The 19,519-nt window shown below is 45.4% G+C and overlaps 1 protein-coding gene across 2 annotated transcripts in view; it reads right to left on the bottom strand.

Annotated features, from left to right (window-relative positions):
- Positions 1–19,519, bottom strand: part of ERLIN2 (ER lipid raft associated 2) — a 69,141-nt gene that overhangs the window by 26,134 nt on the left and 23,488 nt on the right. Inside the window, exons 3-7 of one of the 2 annotated variants that reach the window (XM_077484822.1) lie at positions 11,983–12,064; positions 6,356–6,402; positions 5,021–5,082; positions 4,772–4,897; positions 4,019–4,048 (exon numbers count right to left, since the gene is read on the bottom strand). In XM_077484822.1, coding sequence (XP_077340948.1) covers positions 4,019–4,048; positions 4,772–4,897; positions 5,021–5,082; positions 6,356–6,402; positions 11,983–12,064 — 347 coding nt within the window. The remainder of the gene's footprint in view (positions 1–4,018; positions 4,049–4,771; positions 4,898–5,020; positions 5,083–6,355; positions 6,403–11,982; positions 12,065–19,519) is intronic. The other variant, XM_077484823.1, reaches the window with a different exon arrangement.

The raw sequence follows: 19,519 nt of genomic DNA, 5'->3' as shown, positions 1-19,519 counted from the left end.
ATATAAATAAAATATAATAATTAAAAAAAAAAACATATATAAATAAAATATATGTGTGTATGTAATATGTAAAAATCCTATTTTTTTCTTTCTTCCAAAAAATCGCGTCTGAAAAATTTCTGCGTAAATACTGTGTGAGGTATTACAACTTTGCCTAGTAATCTCCAGTGACAGGGCTGACAACCCATTTTGTTACAGAGAGGAGCTGTGTCGGTCGGTGAATATAAGAGAAACACAATATTTACACACATTTTTTTTTTTGTGTATTATGAAAGATAATGTTACGCTGAGTAAGTAGATACCCAACATGTCACGCTTTAAAATTGCGCACGCTCGTGGAATGACGCCAAACTTCGGTACTCTTAAAAGTCTCCATAGGTGGCGCTTTACATTTTTTTTTTTTTTTTTTTAACAGGTTATCAGTTTAACCGCTTCAGCCCTGAAAGAATTTACCCCCCTTCCTGACCAGAGCACTTTTTGCGATTCGGCACTGCATCGATTTAATTGACAATCGCATGACGTTGCTCCCAACACGGACATTTTTGACACATTTTCGGGACCATTGTTATTTATACAGCGATCAGTGCTATACAAAATGCACTGATTTCTGTGTAAATGACACTGGCAGTGAAGGGGTTAACCACTAGGGGGTAGTGTAGGGATTAAGTGTGTCCTAGGGGCGTGTTTCTAAGGGTGGGGGGGCGTGGCTACATGTGACACGTCACTGATCTCTGCTCCCAATCATTTCCCATGATGCTCATCTACACTGCAGAGTGCATGAGCATCATGGGAAGAAATGCAGTTCCAAAAAAAAAAAATCTTGGGTGCCAAAGTTCACCTTCACTGCCCTAGGCACACATTTAACCCTTTGATCGCCCCCGGATGTTAACCCAGTTCTCTGCCATTAGTACAGTGACAGTGCATATTATTAGCACTCATCACTGTATTATTAGTCACTGGTCCTCAAAAAAAAAAAAAAAAGTATCAGTTAGTGTCAGATTTGTCCGCCGCAGTGTCACAGTCCCGCTATAAAAGGTCGCTGATCGCCATTACTAGTTAAAAATAAATAAAAAATTGCAAAAATGTATTCCATAGTTTGCAGACGCAATAATACTTTCACACAAATCAATAAATATACGCTTATTGGGATTTTTCTTTTTTTCTTACCAAAGACATGTAGCAGAATACATATTGGCCTTTTATTGGATGTTTTATAGAAGCAAAAACATTTTTTTTTTTTCAAAATTGTCTTTTTTGTTTATAGGTTAACCCCTTGATCGCCCCCTAGTGCTGCTGACCCCTTTCCTGCCAGTGACATTGACACAGTAATCAGTGGCTTTATTTATGTATGTATTTTTTTTAGCTCTTATCGCTGCATAAATGACGATGGTCCCTAAAAAAAAAAAAAAAAAGTGTCGAAAGTGTGCGATCTGTCCGCCGCAATGTCGCAGTCCCGCTGAAAACAAACAAACCGCAGATCGCCACCATTACTAGTAGAATAAATAAAAATGCCATAAATCTATTCCCTATTTTGTAGACGCTATAACTTTTGCTCAAACCAATCAATTGCAATTTTTTTTACCGAAAATATGCAGAAGAATACATATTGGTCTAAACCGATTAAGAAATTTGTTCTTTAATTAATAATTTTTTTTTGGGGGGGGGGGATATTTATTATAGCAAAAAGTAAAAAATATTGGTTTGTTTTTTTTTTACAAAATTGTCGCTCTTTTTTTTTTGTTTATAGCGCAAAAAACGCGATCAAGTAAAGAATGGCCTGGTTGTGAAGGGGGGTAAATCTTCCGGGGCTGAAGTGGATAAAGGAGAAGTTCACCTGCGGGAACGCGGTACCCGGAAGATTTGTTAGTTAAAAATAAACTTTTTTTTTTTTTTTTTTGCCAAGCCCCGATGTACACCAATGCTAGAATTCTGGCTAATATAACGGGGAGGTGGATTTCCAATTTTGCGTGGATTTTAGAAACTTGGTTTTCCAGCTCACATGATTGGCTGGCAACAGTTCAGGGGTTAGAGTCCCTATATCGTAGGGACACGGAGATTAGGAAAGGGGGAGGGGAATGTCTGCGCATCAAGAATGACTTGCAAGTGAATGGGAGGGACGACACTGCTAATGGAGCAGGGGAGGAGATGGAATCCTCGTGGGTGGAGCTCCAAAATGGAGGAATGGGAAAAACTTCCTCCCTTTGGGAGCTCCACCCACGAGGATTCCACCCAGGGCATAAATGCCAAACTGTGCCTCCCCAATTCACGATGTGCAAGCTTAGGGGATCCTATGCCCAACAGTAGCGATGGGCTCAGGCAGGTTCAGATCGAACCCGCCAGGAAGCCGGCACTGCACACCGCCAATCAGAGGCCGCTTGTGTATGTGCCGCTGCCGGTTCGGGAAATGCCTCACCGCCTATGATTGGTGGTGTGCAGTGACGGCTTCCAGGCAGGCTCAATCCGAACACACCCAAGCCCATCACTACACAGCAGTTACTCGCTTGTCAAAATCACTGCTGCTATCACTACTCTGGTCAGCCTTGTAACATGAAGGGAGTCGTGTCTATCCCTACAGTAAACCATTAGGCCCAGGGCAGCAGCCCCCCCCCCCCTGCCCGGCCTGCCCTGAGAGTGGGGGTACGCTACAGGCACTTAAACTGAGGGGGAAGGAGAAGGAGGAGTCTGACCTATCACAGCTTGGAATGGTGGCAATATTATTATAATGGGGATTTGCCATCACTACTCTGGTCAGCCTTGTAACAAAAAGGGAGGTGTCCCTATCCCTACAGTAAAACCATTGCGCCCAGGGCAGCCGCCCCTCCCGTCCCTGATAGTGGGGGTATGCTACAGGCCCCTAAACGGAGGGGGAATGAGGAGGAGGAGGAGGAATCTGACCTATCACAGCTAAGAATGGCAATATTATTATAATGCGAATTTGCTATCACTACTCTGGTTAGCCTTGTAACAAGAAGGGAGGCATGCCTATCCTTACAGAAAACTAACTGTGCCCAGGGCAGCCTCCCTCTCCCTCCCGGCCTGCCTGAGAGTGGGGGTATGCTACAGGCCCCTAAACTGAGGGGGAAGGAGGAGGAGGAGGAGTCTGACCTCCTATCACAGCTAGGAATGGCGGCAAGGCCCGGCATTATTATAATGGGGATTTGCCATCACTACTCTGGTCATCCTTGTAACAAGAAGGGAGGTGTCCGTATCCCTACAGTAAAACCATTGTGCCCAGGGCTGCCGCTGCCTCCCCCCGCTCGGCCCCAATAGTGGGGGTATGCTACAGGCCCCTAAACAGAGGGGGAAGGAGGAGGAGGAGTCTGACCTCCTATAACAGCTAGGAATGGTGGCAAGGTAGGGCAATATTATTATAATGGGGATTTGCTATCACTACTCTTATCAGCCTTGTAAAAAGAAGGGAGGCATACCTATCCTTACAGTAAAACAATTGTGCCCGGGGTAGCCGCCCCTCCTCTCTGACCCACCCCTTGTCCCGGGCCCTGATAGTGGGGGTATGCTACAGGCCCCTAAATTGAGGCAGAGCAGGAGGAGGAGGAGGAGGAGGAGGAGTCATCTGACCTCCTATCACAGCTAGGAATGGCGGCAAGGCAGGGCAATATTATTATAATGGGGATTTGCTATCACTACTCTAGTCAGCCTTGTAACAAGAAGGGAGGCATACCTATCCCTACAGTAAAACCATTGCGCCCAGGGCAGACGCCGCCTCCCCCACCCCCGGCTCAGCCCTGATAGTGGGGGTATGCTACAAGCCCCTAAACTGAGGGGGAAGGAGGAGGAGTCTGACCTCCTATAACAGCTAGGAATGGCGGCAAGGCAGGGCAATATTATTTTAATGGGGGATTTCAATTATCTAGATATGGACTAGGCGGAAGGCACCGCTCACTCCTCTAAGGCTTGCCATTTCCTAAATATCTTGCAGGACAATTTCATGGGTCAGTTGGTGACGCCAACAAGAGATAAAGCATTACTAGACTTACTGATTACACAAAACACAGACCTGTTGGCAGATGTGGAAATACGGGGCAACCTAGGAAACAGCGATCACAGAGTAATTACATTCAGTATAAATCACAGAGGAAGGAAGCACAAGGGTAATACAAGTACACGGAATATCAAAAGAGCCAACTTCCCTAAACTAGGCTCTACACTACACGATATTAAATGGGGCAAAATCCGAGCAGCACGGAGAAAAAAAATTGGAGTGCTTTAAGAACCTATTAACTACTTGCCGACCACAATATAGTATATATACGGTGCGGTTTGCAACTGGTCGTCGGCCTCCCCCCCCGGTTTTCCCCCAGCTCGCCCGAGAAACGATCCGACGATGCCGCCAGCTGGTCAAAGAGTAGAGCCACTTTGATCGTCTCTATGGCCTTGGAGGACCAGAACGTCAAGAGCAATTCCAGCGCTAGACCTCCCCTACTCTGTAACACTAAACATGTAACCATTTTTAAAGCGTCGCCTAGGGAGATTTCCAAGTACCGCAGTTTGTCGCCATTTCACGGGTGTGCGCAATTTTAAAGCGTGACGTGTTAGGTGTCTATTAACTCGGTGTAGCATTATCTATTATATTATGCCACAAAAAAATTGGGGGTGTCCTGCGTTTTTTTTTTTTTTACATTTTTTAAAATGCTGAAAAACAAATATCTAAAAATGTTTGGGGCAGCCTGGAACACTATTACCCCCCCCCCCCCGCCCTGACCCTTTATCACCCGCCATTCCTTTCATATAAAGAGATGTATGGACTCACCAAACAGCTCTATGTAGACTTCCTGAAGGGTGTGCACGCTGCAGAACTGGTTGAGCTCGTGGTGGATCTTATTAAATATTAACGCCTTGTCATAGTCCGCTGTATAGTTCTTCACTATATCGTACACTGCGGGGGCAACACACAGAGCAAAACCATTAGTATTCCAGCGACCGGCTCGTATCCGACAGGAAATACATCCTAATGAGGGGGAGGACACCTCATATACACAGGGGGGACTGACTGGCTCACCTGCATTAGGAATGAGGAAATTCACCACTTCTATCCGGTCAAAGTAGATCATGACTCCCCCACTAGGAGGAAGAGACATCGGATTAATGAGAGGGCAGAGGGGACAGGCAGAGAGAGAGGGCAGAGGGGACAGGCAGAGAGAGAGGGCAGAGGGGACAGGCAGAGAGAGAGGGCAGAGGGGACAGGCAGAGAGAGAGGGCAGAGGGGACAGGCAGAGAGAGAGGGCAGAGGGGACAGGCAGAGAGAGAGGGCAGAGGGGACAGGCAGAGAGAGAGGGCAGAGGGGACAGGCAGAGAGAGAGGGCAGAGGGGACAGGCAGAGAGAGAGGGCAGAGGGGACAGGCAGAGAGAGAGGGCAGAGGGGACAGGCAGAGAGCGCAGAGGGGACAGGCAGAGACCGCAGAGGGGACAGGCAGAGAGCACAGGCGGGGAGGGGTGGGGAACACTGAATGGAGACCAGTGGAGGGATTGGCAGAGAGGGGTGGAGGATACTGAATGGAGATCAGTGAAGGGATTGGCAGAGAGGGGTGGAGGATACTGAATGGAGATCAGTGAAGGGATTGGCAGAGAGGGGTGGAGGATACTGAATGGAGATCAGTGGAGGGATTGGCAGAGAGGGGTGGAGGATACTGAATGGAGATCAGTGAAGGGATTGGAAGAGAGGGGTGGAGGATACTGAATGGAGATCAGTGAAGGGATTGGCAGAGAGGGGTGGAGGATACTGAATGGAGATCAGTGAAGGGATTGGCAGAGAGGGGTGGAGGATACTGAATGGAGATCAGTGGAGGGATTGGCAGAGAGGGGTGGAGGATACTGAATGGAGATCAGTGAAGGGATTGGTAGAGAGGGGTGGAGGATACTGAATGGAGATCAGTGAAGGGATTGGTAGAGAGGGGTGGAGGATACTGAATGGAGATCAGTGGAGGGATTGGCAGAGAGGGGTTGAGGACACTGAATGGAGGTCAGTGAAGGGATTGGAAGAGAGGGGTGGAGGATACTGAATGGAGATCAGTGAAGGGATTGGTAGAGAGGGGTGGAGGATACTGAATGGAGATCAGTGAAGGGATTGGTAGAGAGGGGTGGAGGATACTGAATGGAGATCAGTGAAGGGATTGGCAGAGAGGGGTGGAGGACACTGAATGGATGGTAAGGTGGAGAAGTCTGGCAGCAGCATTCATGATGAACTGAAGGGGGGGTTGGATAGCCAATGTAAAGGTAAACCAATGAGGAGGTAGTTGCAGTAGTCGAGAAGACCCATTTACCCCTGTTGGGGAAGCTGGGTTCCCCCTCCATTGGAAGCACAGGTTCCTGACTCCGATGAACACTGTGATCTTACCTCGTACCGCAAGGAACGTTCTTAACTTCATCTGTTTGTAAAGTGCTCTATGTATAAAAAATAAAAAATATAAGAAAAAGGGATCAATAAAAGTTCCAATAATGAGGAGCAATACTATAATACCTCAGCAGCCGATTCTTCTAAATGAGACGTAATAAGAGGAACATCCAATATCAATAATAAACACACTTCTCTACTCTATAATACAAAACATAACAATTCAAGAGAAATAGGAGCCGAAAGATCAGAACCACATCCCAATGATGAATACAAAAATAGAGAAGAAGGCGGGGCTTTAACAGCGTTGGAACCGCCCCTCAGAATATATAGATTAAAACAGGGCTTGACAAATTTGCTTGGAATCTAGGAGCCAGCTTAAAAAGTTAGCAGCCAGGTCCGTGACGGTCATCTGAACCTGTTCCTGGCCTGACATGGAGACGAGTGAGGGGAAGATTTTTTTATTAAATAAATAATTTTTCCGAAAAAAAGTGCGCTTGTAAGTCCGCTGCACAAATACTGTGTGACAGACAGTATTGCAACAACCACCATTTTATTCTCTAGGGTGTTAGAATAAAAATATATATATATATAATGTTTAGGGGGTTCTAAATAAAGGGAAGGAGATGAAGGCAAGGGAAGGCAGGCAATAAAAAAAAAAAACAGGCAGAGGAAGCTCCATTAGCATTGCTGGTTGTCATACCAATGGCCACCACAAGAGGGCGCCAGATTCCAGAAGGAATCATAGGACCGCAGAAGGCCTCAAAGCCGCGGCCCCAATTACCGGGCGCTGGCGGAACGGCCCGACGCGGGGGGACAGGATACCCCCAGCTGTGCTGCCCCAGGCACCAGGTCGCTAATTCTAGTCGCAAATGCAACCTGGCGCCCGGGTTTTGTCGAGCCCTGGATTAAAAGATTAAAAAGGTTTTTATTACAAATATACTAATAATAAAAAAAAAAAAAAAAAAAAAAAAAAAGACAATATTCGGGCTAAATATGGCCACTTAAAAGCATGAAATACTTCTACAAATTGTGCTCCAACCAGAGGACCCCTGAAGATAGAGGTCCTTCCATACATACACACACATATATATATATATATATACACATATATACACACACACATATATATACATATACACACACATTGATGTAGTTATGACACACTATTACATATAGGAAAGGCTGACTCCGACCGACGCGTTTTGCCTAGTCGGCTTCTTCAATGGCTCAGAGGGGTGCGGTTAGAGTTACCAATTAAAAGTGAGACTATATTCATAATATACAGCCAATACAGGTTAATTATTCCATATTTCAAAACATAGTCGTATTACGTTACTTTTTTTTAAATCAAGGTAAAAGTTTGTCTTAAGAGGATCCAAAAGATGCACAATATAGTCTCTCCCAACACAACCACACACAAGATAAATATCCGCTGGTGTATAGAAAACGGATGTACACGCACCTCTATACACCGGCAGATATTTATCTTGCGTGTGGTTGTGTTGGGGGGGAGACTATATTGTGCGTCTTTTGGATCCTCTTGAGACAAACGTTTACCTTGATTGCAAGTCATTTTCTCCAAACACGAAACGAAACCCAGTACCTGTACGTTACAAATTCTTTCCGGGTCTGGGGCGCGCCAGCAACCCCCACCCGCTCTGATTGCATCTCTCCCGAGAGAGGCAGAATGGCGGTCTGCCTATATAAACAAGGCAGATCGCTGGTCTGTCAAAAGGGGAAGATAGAGATCCTGTGTTTCTGCTAAGCAGGCCTCTCTCTACCCCCAGCCAAAGCACCTCCCCCACCCCACCACCACAGTAATCACTTCTAGGAGCACATTTAACCCTTTGATTGCCCCCTGTTGTGAACCCCTTCCCAGCCAGTGTCATTAGTACAGTGACAGTGCATATTTTTAGCACTGATCACTGTATTGGTGTCACTGGCCCCCAAAAAGTGTCACAGTGTAAGGTTTGTGCGCCGCAATGTCGCAGTCCCACAAAAAATAAAATAAAAATAAAAATAAAAAAATCACTGATCGCCATTACTAGTAAAAATAAAAATACCATGAAAAGTATCCCATAGTTTGTAGACGCGATAACTTTTGTGCAAACCAATCTACCAACCCAATTTTATAGTTGAACTAGATGGAGTTATGTCTTTTTTCAACCTATGTAACAATAAATATACACTTAATGGGATTTTTTTTTTTTTACCAGAAATAGTAGCAGAATACTTATTGGCCTAAATTGATTAAGAAATTAGATTTTTTACATTAAGTATCATAGCAGAAAAAAAAAAAAATTGTATTTTATATATATATATATATATATATATATATATATATATATATATATATATATATATATATATATATACACATACATACACACACACACACACACACATTATATATATATAAAAAATTTTTTTTTTTTTTACATATTGGCCTAAACTGAGGAAGAAATTGTTTTACTTTTTTTTTTAAATATTTATTATAGCAAAAAGTAAACAATATATTTTTTTCAAAATTGTTGCTCTTTTGTTTATAGCGCAAAAAATAAAAACCGCAGGAGGTGATCAAATACCACCAAAAGAGAGCTCTCAAAAAGAACATAAATTTGGGTCGTGTCGCATGACTGCGCAATTGTTAAAGTAACAGTGCCAAATTGCAAAACAAAAAAGATCTGGTCAGGGGGGGGGGGGCTGAAACAGTTAAAGTCCGCCATTTTCCTTTCTATTTTTGTAAAGCGATAAGGGTCTTTACAAGTCACACACCTTCATTTTTTCTTGTCTGACTTTTTCCTTAACGATGTCGGAATACAAAGATCCAAGTATAACAACCTCATAGTGAAACCTCTTCCCATCAGATTGGGAGGAGAAGCTGTGTAGTTCCTGCATTCCCACAGACATGAATGGGCCGCCCGCACACGGCACCTGGTGGCTTCAACCACTTAAAGACACAGACTATGGGTGGAAATTGCTTGTGTGAATGAGGCCTACATCCGCCAACTGTTATGGGTACAGAAGAAAACCAAAATATGCCAGACGAAACTTGTAGGAGAACATTCTAACTCAAAAAAAAAGATGAAGCCCTGGTGGCAAGTGAATGCAGCATTCCAGTACTCAAAGCGAAGAAGAACCACTTGCAGGCCAGTCATGTACCTGGTAAGTCACCGATCTTCACTGTGGTCTTCGCGTAAACCTTCACTGTGGTCTTCGCGTAAACCTTCACTGTGGTCTTCGCGTAAACCTTCACTGTGGTCTTCGCGTAAACCTTCACTGTGGTCTTCGCGTAAACCTTCACTGTGGTCTTCGCGTAAACCTTCATTGTGGTCTTCCTGTAAACCTTCATTGTGGTCTTCCTGTAAACCTTCATTGTGGTCTTCCTGTAAACCTTCATTGTGGTCTTCATGTAAACCTTCATTGTGGTCTTCCTGTAAACCTTCATTGTGGTCTTCCTGTAAACCTTCATTGTGGTCTTCCTGTAAACCTTCATTGTGGTCTTCCTGTAAACCTTCATTGTGGTCTTCCTGTAAACCTTCATTGTGGTCTTCCTGTAAACCTTCATTGTGGTCTTCCTGTAAACCTTCATTGTGGTCTTCCTGTAAACCTTCATTGTGGTCTTCCTGTAAACCTTCATTGTGGTCTTCCTGTAAACCTTCATTGTGGTCTTCCTGTAAACCTTCATTGTGGTCTTCCTGTAAACCTTCATTGTGGTCTTCCTGTAAACCTTCATTGTGGTCTTCCTGTAAACCTTCATTGTGGTCTTCCTGTAAACCTTCATTGTGGTCTTCCTGTAAACCTTCATTGTGGTCTTCCTGTAAACCTTCATTGTGGTCTTCCTGTAAACCTTCATTGTGGTCTTCATGTAAACCTTCATTGTGGTCTTCCTGTAAACCTTCATTGTGGTCTTCCTGTAAACCTTCATTGTGGTCTTCCTGTAAACCTTCATTGTGGTCTTCATGTAAACCTTCATTGTGGTCTTCATGTAAACCTTCATTGTGGTCTTCATGTAAACCTTCATTGTGGTCTTCACGTGGTGCACACCACCCTGACACTGTAAAGGCTTTTAAAGCGGCACTTATGGATAGTAGAATTTACGTCTTCATTGCACGGGTGTGTGCATTTTTAAAGAGCGACATGTTTGGTAGCCAACTACTCGGCGTAATATCTTTTATATTTTACCCAAAAATTGGGTTATGTATTATATATTTTTTGCATTAAAATAAAAAAAAAATTATATTATATTATATATATATATATATATATATATATATATATATATATATATATATATATATATATATATATATATATATATATATATATATATATATATATATATATATATATATATATTTATTTTTTTGTGAAAAACTGCTGTGCAAATACCATGCGACATAAAAAAAAAAAAATTGCAAAACCCACCAATTTATTCTATAGGGTCTCTGCTTTAACCACTTGCCTACCGGGCACTCCCCCCCCCCCCCCCCGCCCAGGATATTTTTTAGCGATGTCGCACTTTGAATGACAATTGCACAGTCGTGCTACACTGTACCCAAACACTTTTTTTTTTAGCAGCATTTTCTTCACACAAATAGAGTTTTCTTTTGGTGGTATTTAATCACTGTTTTTTTTTGTTAAAAAAACAAGACACAAAAATTTGAAAAAAAAATGTTTTTTTCCTTTTACTTAGATACAAAAATTTACTGACAGAAACAAAGTAATTTGTCTCCTTCACTGATGAGGTGGCAATGATAGGGGTACAGATGGGCACTGATTGTTGGCACTGATGGGCATTGATCGACAGCAGTGATGGCCATTGATTGGCAGCACTGATAGGTGGTACTGATGAGTATTGATGGGCGACACCGACTGGCATTGATCAACAGCAGTAATGGGCATTGATTAGTAGCACTGATAGGAGGTACTGATGGGCATTGATGGTTGGCACTGATCGACAGCAGTGATGGGCATTGATGGGCAGCAATGATAGGCGGCACTGACTGGCATCACTAATGGAAACTGATTGGTGGCACTGATTGCTGCCACTGGTGGGCAATGATTGCCGACACTGTTGGCGTTATATTGTAATCAGTTCACTGATTACATTCCTAGACGTCCCCCCGCATGGAGATGCCGCTGATCGGCTCTCCTCGCCACACACTTACAGTCAGTGTGAGGCGAGGAGCGCCGATTACCGGCATCTCCGTGTTTACATGTGACCGGCTGTGATTGGGCACAGCCTATACTAGAGCTGCATGCGCAAGTCGTGCTGTGCATCCTCACTGGTTCCCCCTATGTCCTAGGACCCGTGTGTGCCCCAGCAAACAGTGGGGGGGGGGTGGGAAGAGGCGTAGACTCCCGTGGGAGTCTATACCCGGAAGTGGGCGCAAATACCCGTCTTAGACAGGTATCTGCACCCCCTCCCCCCTGAAAGATGCCAAAATGTGACACCGGAGGGGGGGGGAGGGTTCCGAAAAGCAGGAGGTTTGATTTTGGTGTGACCCTCCGCTTTAACGATTGATTGTGCAGCTCTATCCTTTACCCAATAGATGCCAGTCTAGCATTATGTAGAACAGCGACACACAAACAACATGACAAAAGCAGAGTGTACCCATCCATACCTGTACAGACTTAAAGGAAGTAATAAATGGCAGCATTAAATGGAAGCCCGGCCCACTTGTTGATGTCAGCAATGCTCCGCCCCTGAGAGAGAAAACAACATCATTAGTTCAGCTGCTCAGGGAACAAATGCAAAATCAGGAAAACAATGGGAGACGGAAACAACAGCGACCTAGAATTCCAGTTTATATCTGATTAGCCTTAAAACTGTCCCCCCTCCCCCCTCCCATGCTGACTGACCTGTGTAAGAAAGATGCATGTACTTATTTCCGGTCACATGATCTGACTCCCCTGTGTCAGCCAGCAGTGGCTGCATGGGAGAGAAGAGAGCACCAACAACAGAGGTCACTGGTCACAGCTCCAGCCTTTACCAGCTGTTGTCGGAGCGTTCTCTCGCCTCTCCCCTGCAGCTGCCCACTAAATAAGCCTCAAGGGAAAGCCGGCACTTCGGTAAATATCAGCAAGCGGTTATCTTATATTAAACATACAGCAATGCCTCGGATTGCGAGTAATGTGGTATACGAGCGTGGTCTCACAAGACGAGCCTCTGGTGTATTACTGTATGTAGCCAGAGGTGACGCGCCCCCCTACGCACCTCTGGCCACATACAGTACTGCATACACTAGCAGTGGAACGAATCATCTGCATTTCCATTGATTCTTATGGGAAAACTCACTTTGATATACAAGTGCTTTGGATTACAAGCATTCATCTGGAACTAATTATACTCGCAATCCAAGGCTTTACTGTAGTAAAAGACGGACATAAAAGCAGCAGCGCGTTTCGGCCCTGGTCTCTTTATGCCTGTATTCTACTCTAATATAAAAGAGAACCACTTGCTGATATTTACCAAAGTGCTGACTTTCCTTGGAGGCTTGGCATACATCGAGTGAGGTTCTCAGAGACGTTTCAGCCTGGTGTTTTTCAAAGCGATTTCTCGACAAAATAAAGCATGGATGGATGGATGGATGAAGACATGGATGGATGGGGGAGTGGAAGGATGGATGGATGGAGGAGTGGAAGGATGGATGGATGGAGGAGTGGAAGGATGGATGGATGGAGAAGTGGAAGGATGGATGGATGGAGGAGTGGAAGGATGGATGGATGAAGAAGTGGAAGGATGGATGGATGGAGAAGTGGAAGGATGGATGGATGGAGGAGTGGAAGGATGGACGGATGGAGGAGTGGAAGGATGGACGGATGGAGGAGTGGAAGGATGGACGGATGGAGGAATGGAAGGATGGATGGAGACATGGATGGATATGGGAGTGAAAGGATGGATGGAGACATGGATGGATGGGGGAGAGGAAGGATGGATGGAGACATGGATGGATGGGGGGTGGAAGGATGGATGGAGACATGGATGGATGGAGGAGTGGAAGGATGGATGGAGACATGGATGGATGGGGGAGTGGAAGGATGGATGGAGACATGGATGGATGGATGGAGGAGTGGAAGGATGGATGGAGACATGGATGGATGGATGGAGGAGTGGAAGGATGGATGGAGACATGGACGGATGGAGATATGGATGGATGGGGAAGTGGAAGGATGGATGGAGAGTGGAAGGATGGATGGAGACATGGATGGATGGAGGAGTGGAAGGGTGGATGGAGACATGGATGGATGGGGGAGTGGAAGGATGGATGGAGACATGGATGGATGGGGGAGTGGAAGGATGGATGGAGACATGGATGGATGGGGGAGTGGAAGGATGGAGGAGTGGAAGGGTGGATGGATGAAGAAGTGGAAGGATGGATGGATGGAGAAGTGGAAGGATGGATGGATGGAGGAGTGGAAGGATGGACGGATGGAGGAGTGGAAGGATGGACGGATGGAGGAATGGAAGGATGGATGGAGACATGGATGGATATGGGAGTGAAAGGATGGATGGAGACATGGATGGATGGGGGAGAGGAAGGATGGATGGAGACATGGATGGATGGGGGGTGGAAGGATGGATGGAGACATGGATGGATGGAGGAGTGGAAGGATGGATGGAGACATGGATGGATGGGGGAGTGGAAGGATGGATGGAGACATGGATGGATGGATGGAGGAGTGGAAGGATGGATGGAGACATGGATGGATGGATGGAGGAGTGGAAGGATGGATGGAGACATGGACGGATGGAGATATGGATGGATGGGGAAGTGGAAGGATGGATGGAGAGTGGAAGGATGGATGGAGACATGGATGGATGGAGGAGTGGAAGGGTGGATGGAGACATGGATGGATGGGGGAGTGGAAGGATGGATGGAGACATGGATGGATGGGGGAGTGGAAGGATGGAGGGAGACATGGATGGATGGGGGAGTGGAAGGATGGATGGAGACATGGATGGATGGGGGAGTGGAAGGATGGATGGAGACATGGATGGATGGGGGAGTGGAAGGATGGATGGTGACATAGATGGATGGAGGAGTGGAAGGATGAATGAAGACATGGATGGATGGATGGAGACATAGATGGATGGAAGAGTGGGAGGATGGATGGAAGAGTGGGAGGATGGATGGAAGAGTGGGAGGATGGATGGAAGAGTGGGAGGATGGATGGAGACATGGATGGATGGGGGAGTGGAAGGGTGCATGGAGACATGGACGGATGGAGACATGGACGGATGGGGGAGTGGAAGGATGAATGGAGTGGAAGGATGAATGGAGTGGAAGGATGAATGGAGTGGAGGGATGGATGGAGTGGAGGGATGGATGGGGGATTGGAAGGATGGAGGAGTGGAAGGATAGAGGAGTGGAAGGATGGATGGAGACATGGATGGATGGATGGATGGAGGAGTGGAAGGATGGATGGATGGAGACATGGATTGATATATGGATGGAGACATGGACGGATGGAGGAGTGGATGGATGGATGGAGGAGTGGAAGGATAGAGGAGTGTAAGGATAGAGGAGTGTAAGGATAGAGGAGTGTAAGGATAGAGGAGTGTAAGGATAGAGGAGTGTAAGGATAGAGGAGTGTAAGGATAGAGGAGTGTAAGGATAGAGGAGTGTAAGGATAGAGGAGTGTAAGGATAGAGGAGTGTAAGGATAGAGGAGTGGAAGGATAGAGGAGTGGAAGGATAGAGGAGTGGAAGGATAGAGGAGTGGAAGGATAGAGGAGTGGAAGGATAGAGGAGTGGAAGGATAGAGGAGTGGAAGGATGGATGGAGACATGGATACATGGATGGGTGGGGGGAGGTGGAAGGATGGATGGAGACATGGATGGATGCAGGAGTGGAAGGATGGAGACATGGATGGATATATGGATGGAGACATGGACGGATGGAGGAGTGGATGGATGGATGGAAGAGTTTGCATTTAATATTGAAACCGAATGAAATAAAATTCCCAGTGTCTCCAATACAAGGTGCACGCACGCACGCACGGTGTGGATGAATGAAGATCACATGACCTGGGTGTCTGGTGTAAATCCCCCCACACATTAGAATTAATATCCGGAGGAATTTTCGGGTTCTCGGGTGATGTTGCCGTTCTTTAGTTTTGTTTGAGGACATAAATGAGAGTAAGCATCCTCGGCGTCCTCTGATATTTGCCGCACTTTGTGCCAAGAAGACCCCGAGCCAATATCCTGCAGAATCCGGCAATCCGTCTTCATCCCCCCTTCTATGTATAGATCGCCCCTCATGGAGGATACAAAGAGCGGGGGAGGATTACACCCTCCACATATCACACAACTCACCGCCAGGAAATCTGTACACAACTATATTTGAAGTCTGGTGTGCTCTTTTAGTAACCCCTCCAGCCCCGGAAGGATTTACCCCCTTAATGACCAGGCCCTTTTTGGTGTCGCTTTAAGGGACAATTGCGCGGTCGTGCGACATTGTACCCAAACAAAACTGACGTCCTTTTTTTCCCCCCACAAATAGAGATTTCCTTTGGTGGCATTTGGTCACCTCTGCGTTTTTTATGTTTTGTGAAATGAAACAAAAATGCGTAAATTTTGAAAAAAAAAAGAAAAAAAAGAAAAGAAAAAAAACTTTGTTATAATAAATAATAATATAAAAAAAAAAAATAATAATAATAATAATAATAATAATAATAATAATAATAATGTCCTCCTCAATTTAGACCAATATGAATTCTCCATATTTTTGAAAAAAAATAAACAAATAGATTGCAATAAATGTAGATTGATTGGTTTGCACAAAAGTTATAACGCATGGGTCTTCAAACTACGGCCCTCCAGTTGTTCAGGAACTACAATTCCCATCATGCCCAGTCACGTCTGTGAATGTCAGAGTTTTACAATGCCTCATGGGATGTGTAGTTTCGCAACAGCTGGAGGGCCGTAGTTTGAGGATCCCTGTTATAACGTCTACAAAATAGAAGATAGCTTTATGGCATTTTTATTATTAATTTATTATTTACAAAAAATGGCGGCGATCTGCAAATTTTAGCGGGACTGCGACATTGCGGCGGACAGAACGGACACTTTTGACACTTTTTTTGGGACCAGTGACTTTTATACAGAGACCAGAGCTAAAAATATCCACGGATTACTGTATAAATGTCACTGGCAGGGAAGGGGGTAACACTAGGGAGCGATCAAGGGGTTAAGTGTGTGTCCTAGGGAGTGTTTCTAACTGTGGGGGGGGGGGGGGGACTGCCTGGAGGAGGAGGAGACCGATCGCCATTCATAATCAGTATGAACAGCAGATCTGTGTCTCCCCCCCCCCCCCATGACAAAACGGAGATCTGCTTACATTGACAAATCCCAAAGCATGAAGGACCTCTTAAATGTGAGATCTGGGGTGAAAAAGATATCAGATCTCTCGTTTACACTTAAATGGCAAAAAAATAAAATAAATAAATCGGTATTTTTTATGACCATTGGACGGATGAGACGTTTGACGTCACTTCTACCCTCCAATGGTATGGAGCCGTGCGGGGCCCATCTATCCCTCTCTCAACTCCCTGCCCAGCACAGGAAAGGACCCGATCGTCTCCGCCGCTACCAATGGCTCCGGCAAGCGGCGGAGACTAGGGATGAGCTTCGAGTTAGAGTCTAACTCATGTTCGGCTAGAACATCGCCTGTTCGGCGAACAGTGAACAATTTGGGCTGTTCGTGGCAAATTTAAAAAGCCGGAACACCCTGTACAAGTCTATGGGAGAAATCTAAAGTGCTAATTTTAAAGGCTAATATGCAAGTTACTGTCCTAAAAAGTGTTTGGGGACCCGGCTCCTGCCCCAGGGGACATGGATCAATGCAAAAAAAAAGTTTTAAAAACTGCAGTTTTTTCGGGAGCAGTGATTTTAATAATGATTAAAGTGAAACAATAAAAGTGTAATATTCCTTTAAATTTCGTACCTGGGGGGTTGTCTATAGTATGCCTGTGAAGGGGCGCATGTTTCCCGTGCTTAGAACTGTCCCTGCACAAAGTGTCACTTCTGCAAAATCATTTATGGCTATAATAAATTGTCGGCTCCCGTAATACAGAGAAGACATTGAAAGTCAAAAAAAAAAAGAGTGGGGTTCCCCCAAATTCAATTACCAGGCCCTTCAGGTCTGGTATGGATATTAAGGGGAACCCCGTGTCAATTTAAAAAAAAAAAAAGGACGTGGGGTTCCCTCTAAATATCCATACCAGACCCTTTATCCAAACACGCAACCTGGCAGGCCGCAGGAAAAGGGGGGGGGCACGGACGGACGAGAGAGCGCCCCCCCCCCCCTCCTGAACCATACCAGGCCACATGCCCTCAATATTGGGAGGATGTTTTGGGGGTCTGTGACCCCTCAAAGCACCTTGTCCCCATGTTGATGAGAAGGGCCTCATCCCCACAACCCTGGCCGGACGTTGTGGGGGTCTGCAGGTGGGGGGCTTATCAGAATCTGGAAGCCCCCTTTAACAAGGGGACCCCCAGATCCTGCTCCCTGTTTGAAATGGTAAGGGGGTACCCTACCATTTCACAAAGAAAGTATAAAAGAATGTTAAAAAAGACAAACACACTTTAGAAAAAGTCCTTTTTTTTTTTTTTTTAACCACTTCCCACCTGGCCAATGCATATATACGGCCGGGTGGGAGCCGTCTACTCCTGATAGGACGTTCAGGAACGTCCTTCAGGAGTAGCGGGATCGCGCGCGCGCCCGCGCAGCGGAGCGATCCCGATGTGCTCGTGTCACCCGGACACGGCACATCTCAGATCGGCAGGAGGGCTCTGTGATTGGCCCTCCTGATCACATGATGGCCGTGTCCAATCTCGGCCGTCATGTGATGTAAACAAACAGCCGGTTGCTAGGCAATCGGCTCTCCTCTCCTCACACGGAAGTCACCGCTGAGGAGAGGAGAGCAGAACGCTGTAGCCGGCTGATGATCAGTGAGTATGGGCTGCTTTTTACAGCTTTTTACTCACTGATCATCAGTCTAGTGTCAACACACAACACACCACACAGTGTAAACACAGTCCCCACATATGTCCCCAAAACACACATGTCCCCAAAACATACATGTCCCCAAATAATAAAAACACATGTCCCTAATAATAAAAACATGTCCCCCACATATGTCCCACTAAAATCACATGTCCCAATGATTATCTGCACACATATGTACGTGATCACCTGCACACATATGTACATGATCATTTGCGTACATATGTCCGTGATCACACAAACCAATTATTATACACTTAACGGAATTTTTTTTACCAAAAACATGTAGCAGAATACATTTTGTCTTAAATTTATGACAAAATTTGATTTTATTGGATTTCTTTTCAAATAGAAAAAAGAAAATATTGTTTTTTTTCCAAATTTCCGCTATTTTTGCGCTTATATCGCAAAAAAAAAAAAACGGAGTCGTGAATAAATAACACCAAAATAAATCTCTATTTGTGCGAACAAAATGATAACAATTTCATTTGGGTACAGTGTAGCATGACCGCGCAATTGTCACTGAAAGCGCGAGAGCGATGAAAGCTGAAAATTGGGCTGGGAAGGAAAGGGGTGAAAGTGCCCGGTATTGTAGTGGTTAAATAAAGATTCCAGCGGTGGTAATCCACTCTTGCTATCCAGCGACTGATGATCATCTCTCCGGGGTCCAGCGATGGCTGATCTGACCCAGCGACGGGTGATCCATTCAGCGCAGTCCATCCATCTTCTGTCTCCACTGGAAAAGAGACACTGCGGGGATCCCGGGGGCCTGACATTTCTTATACGAGGAGGGCGGGGCCACCCGTCACCTGACCCCGCCCCCCTCTGACGCGGGGGGGGGGGGGAAGCCTGGCTTCCCCAATGACGTGTGGGTGACCCCGCCCCCCTCTGATGTAACGGAAACCTGCGCTGGATCAGATCACCCATCGCTGGACCCCGGAGAGATGATCATCCATTGCTGGATAGCAAGAGTGGATTAGCACCGCTGGAATCTTTTTTCTTATTTTTTTTAATAAAGGAATTTTTCAAAAGTGTGTTGGTCTTATTTAACCATTTTTTACACTTTCTTTGTGAAATGGTAGGGGTACTTTTGTACCCCCTTACCATTTCAAACACTGGGGGCAGGATCTGAGGGTCCCCTTGTTAAAGGG

The sequence above is a fragment of the Lithobates pipiens genome, unplaced genomic scaffold, assembly GCF_037356315.1.
Source record: "Lithobates pipiens isolate NorthernLeopardFrog02 unplaced genomic scaffold, aLitPip1_a1.2 Scaffold_162, whole genome shotgun sequence".
NCBI classification, from domain to species: Eukaryota; Metazoa; Chordata; class Amphibia; order Anura; family Ranidae; genus Lithobates; species Lithobates pipiens.
This window is presented reverse-complemented; position numbering and strand designations above follow the sequence as displayed.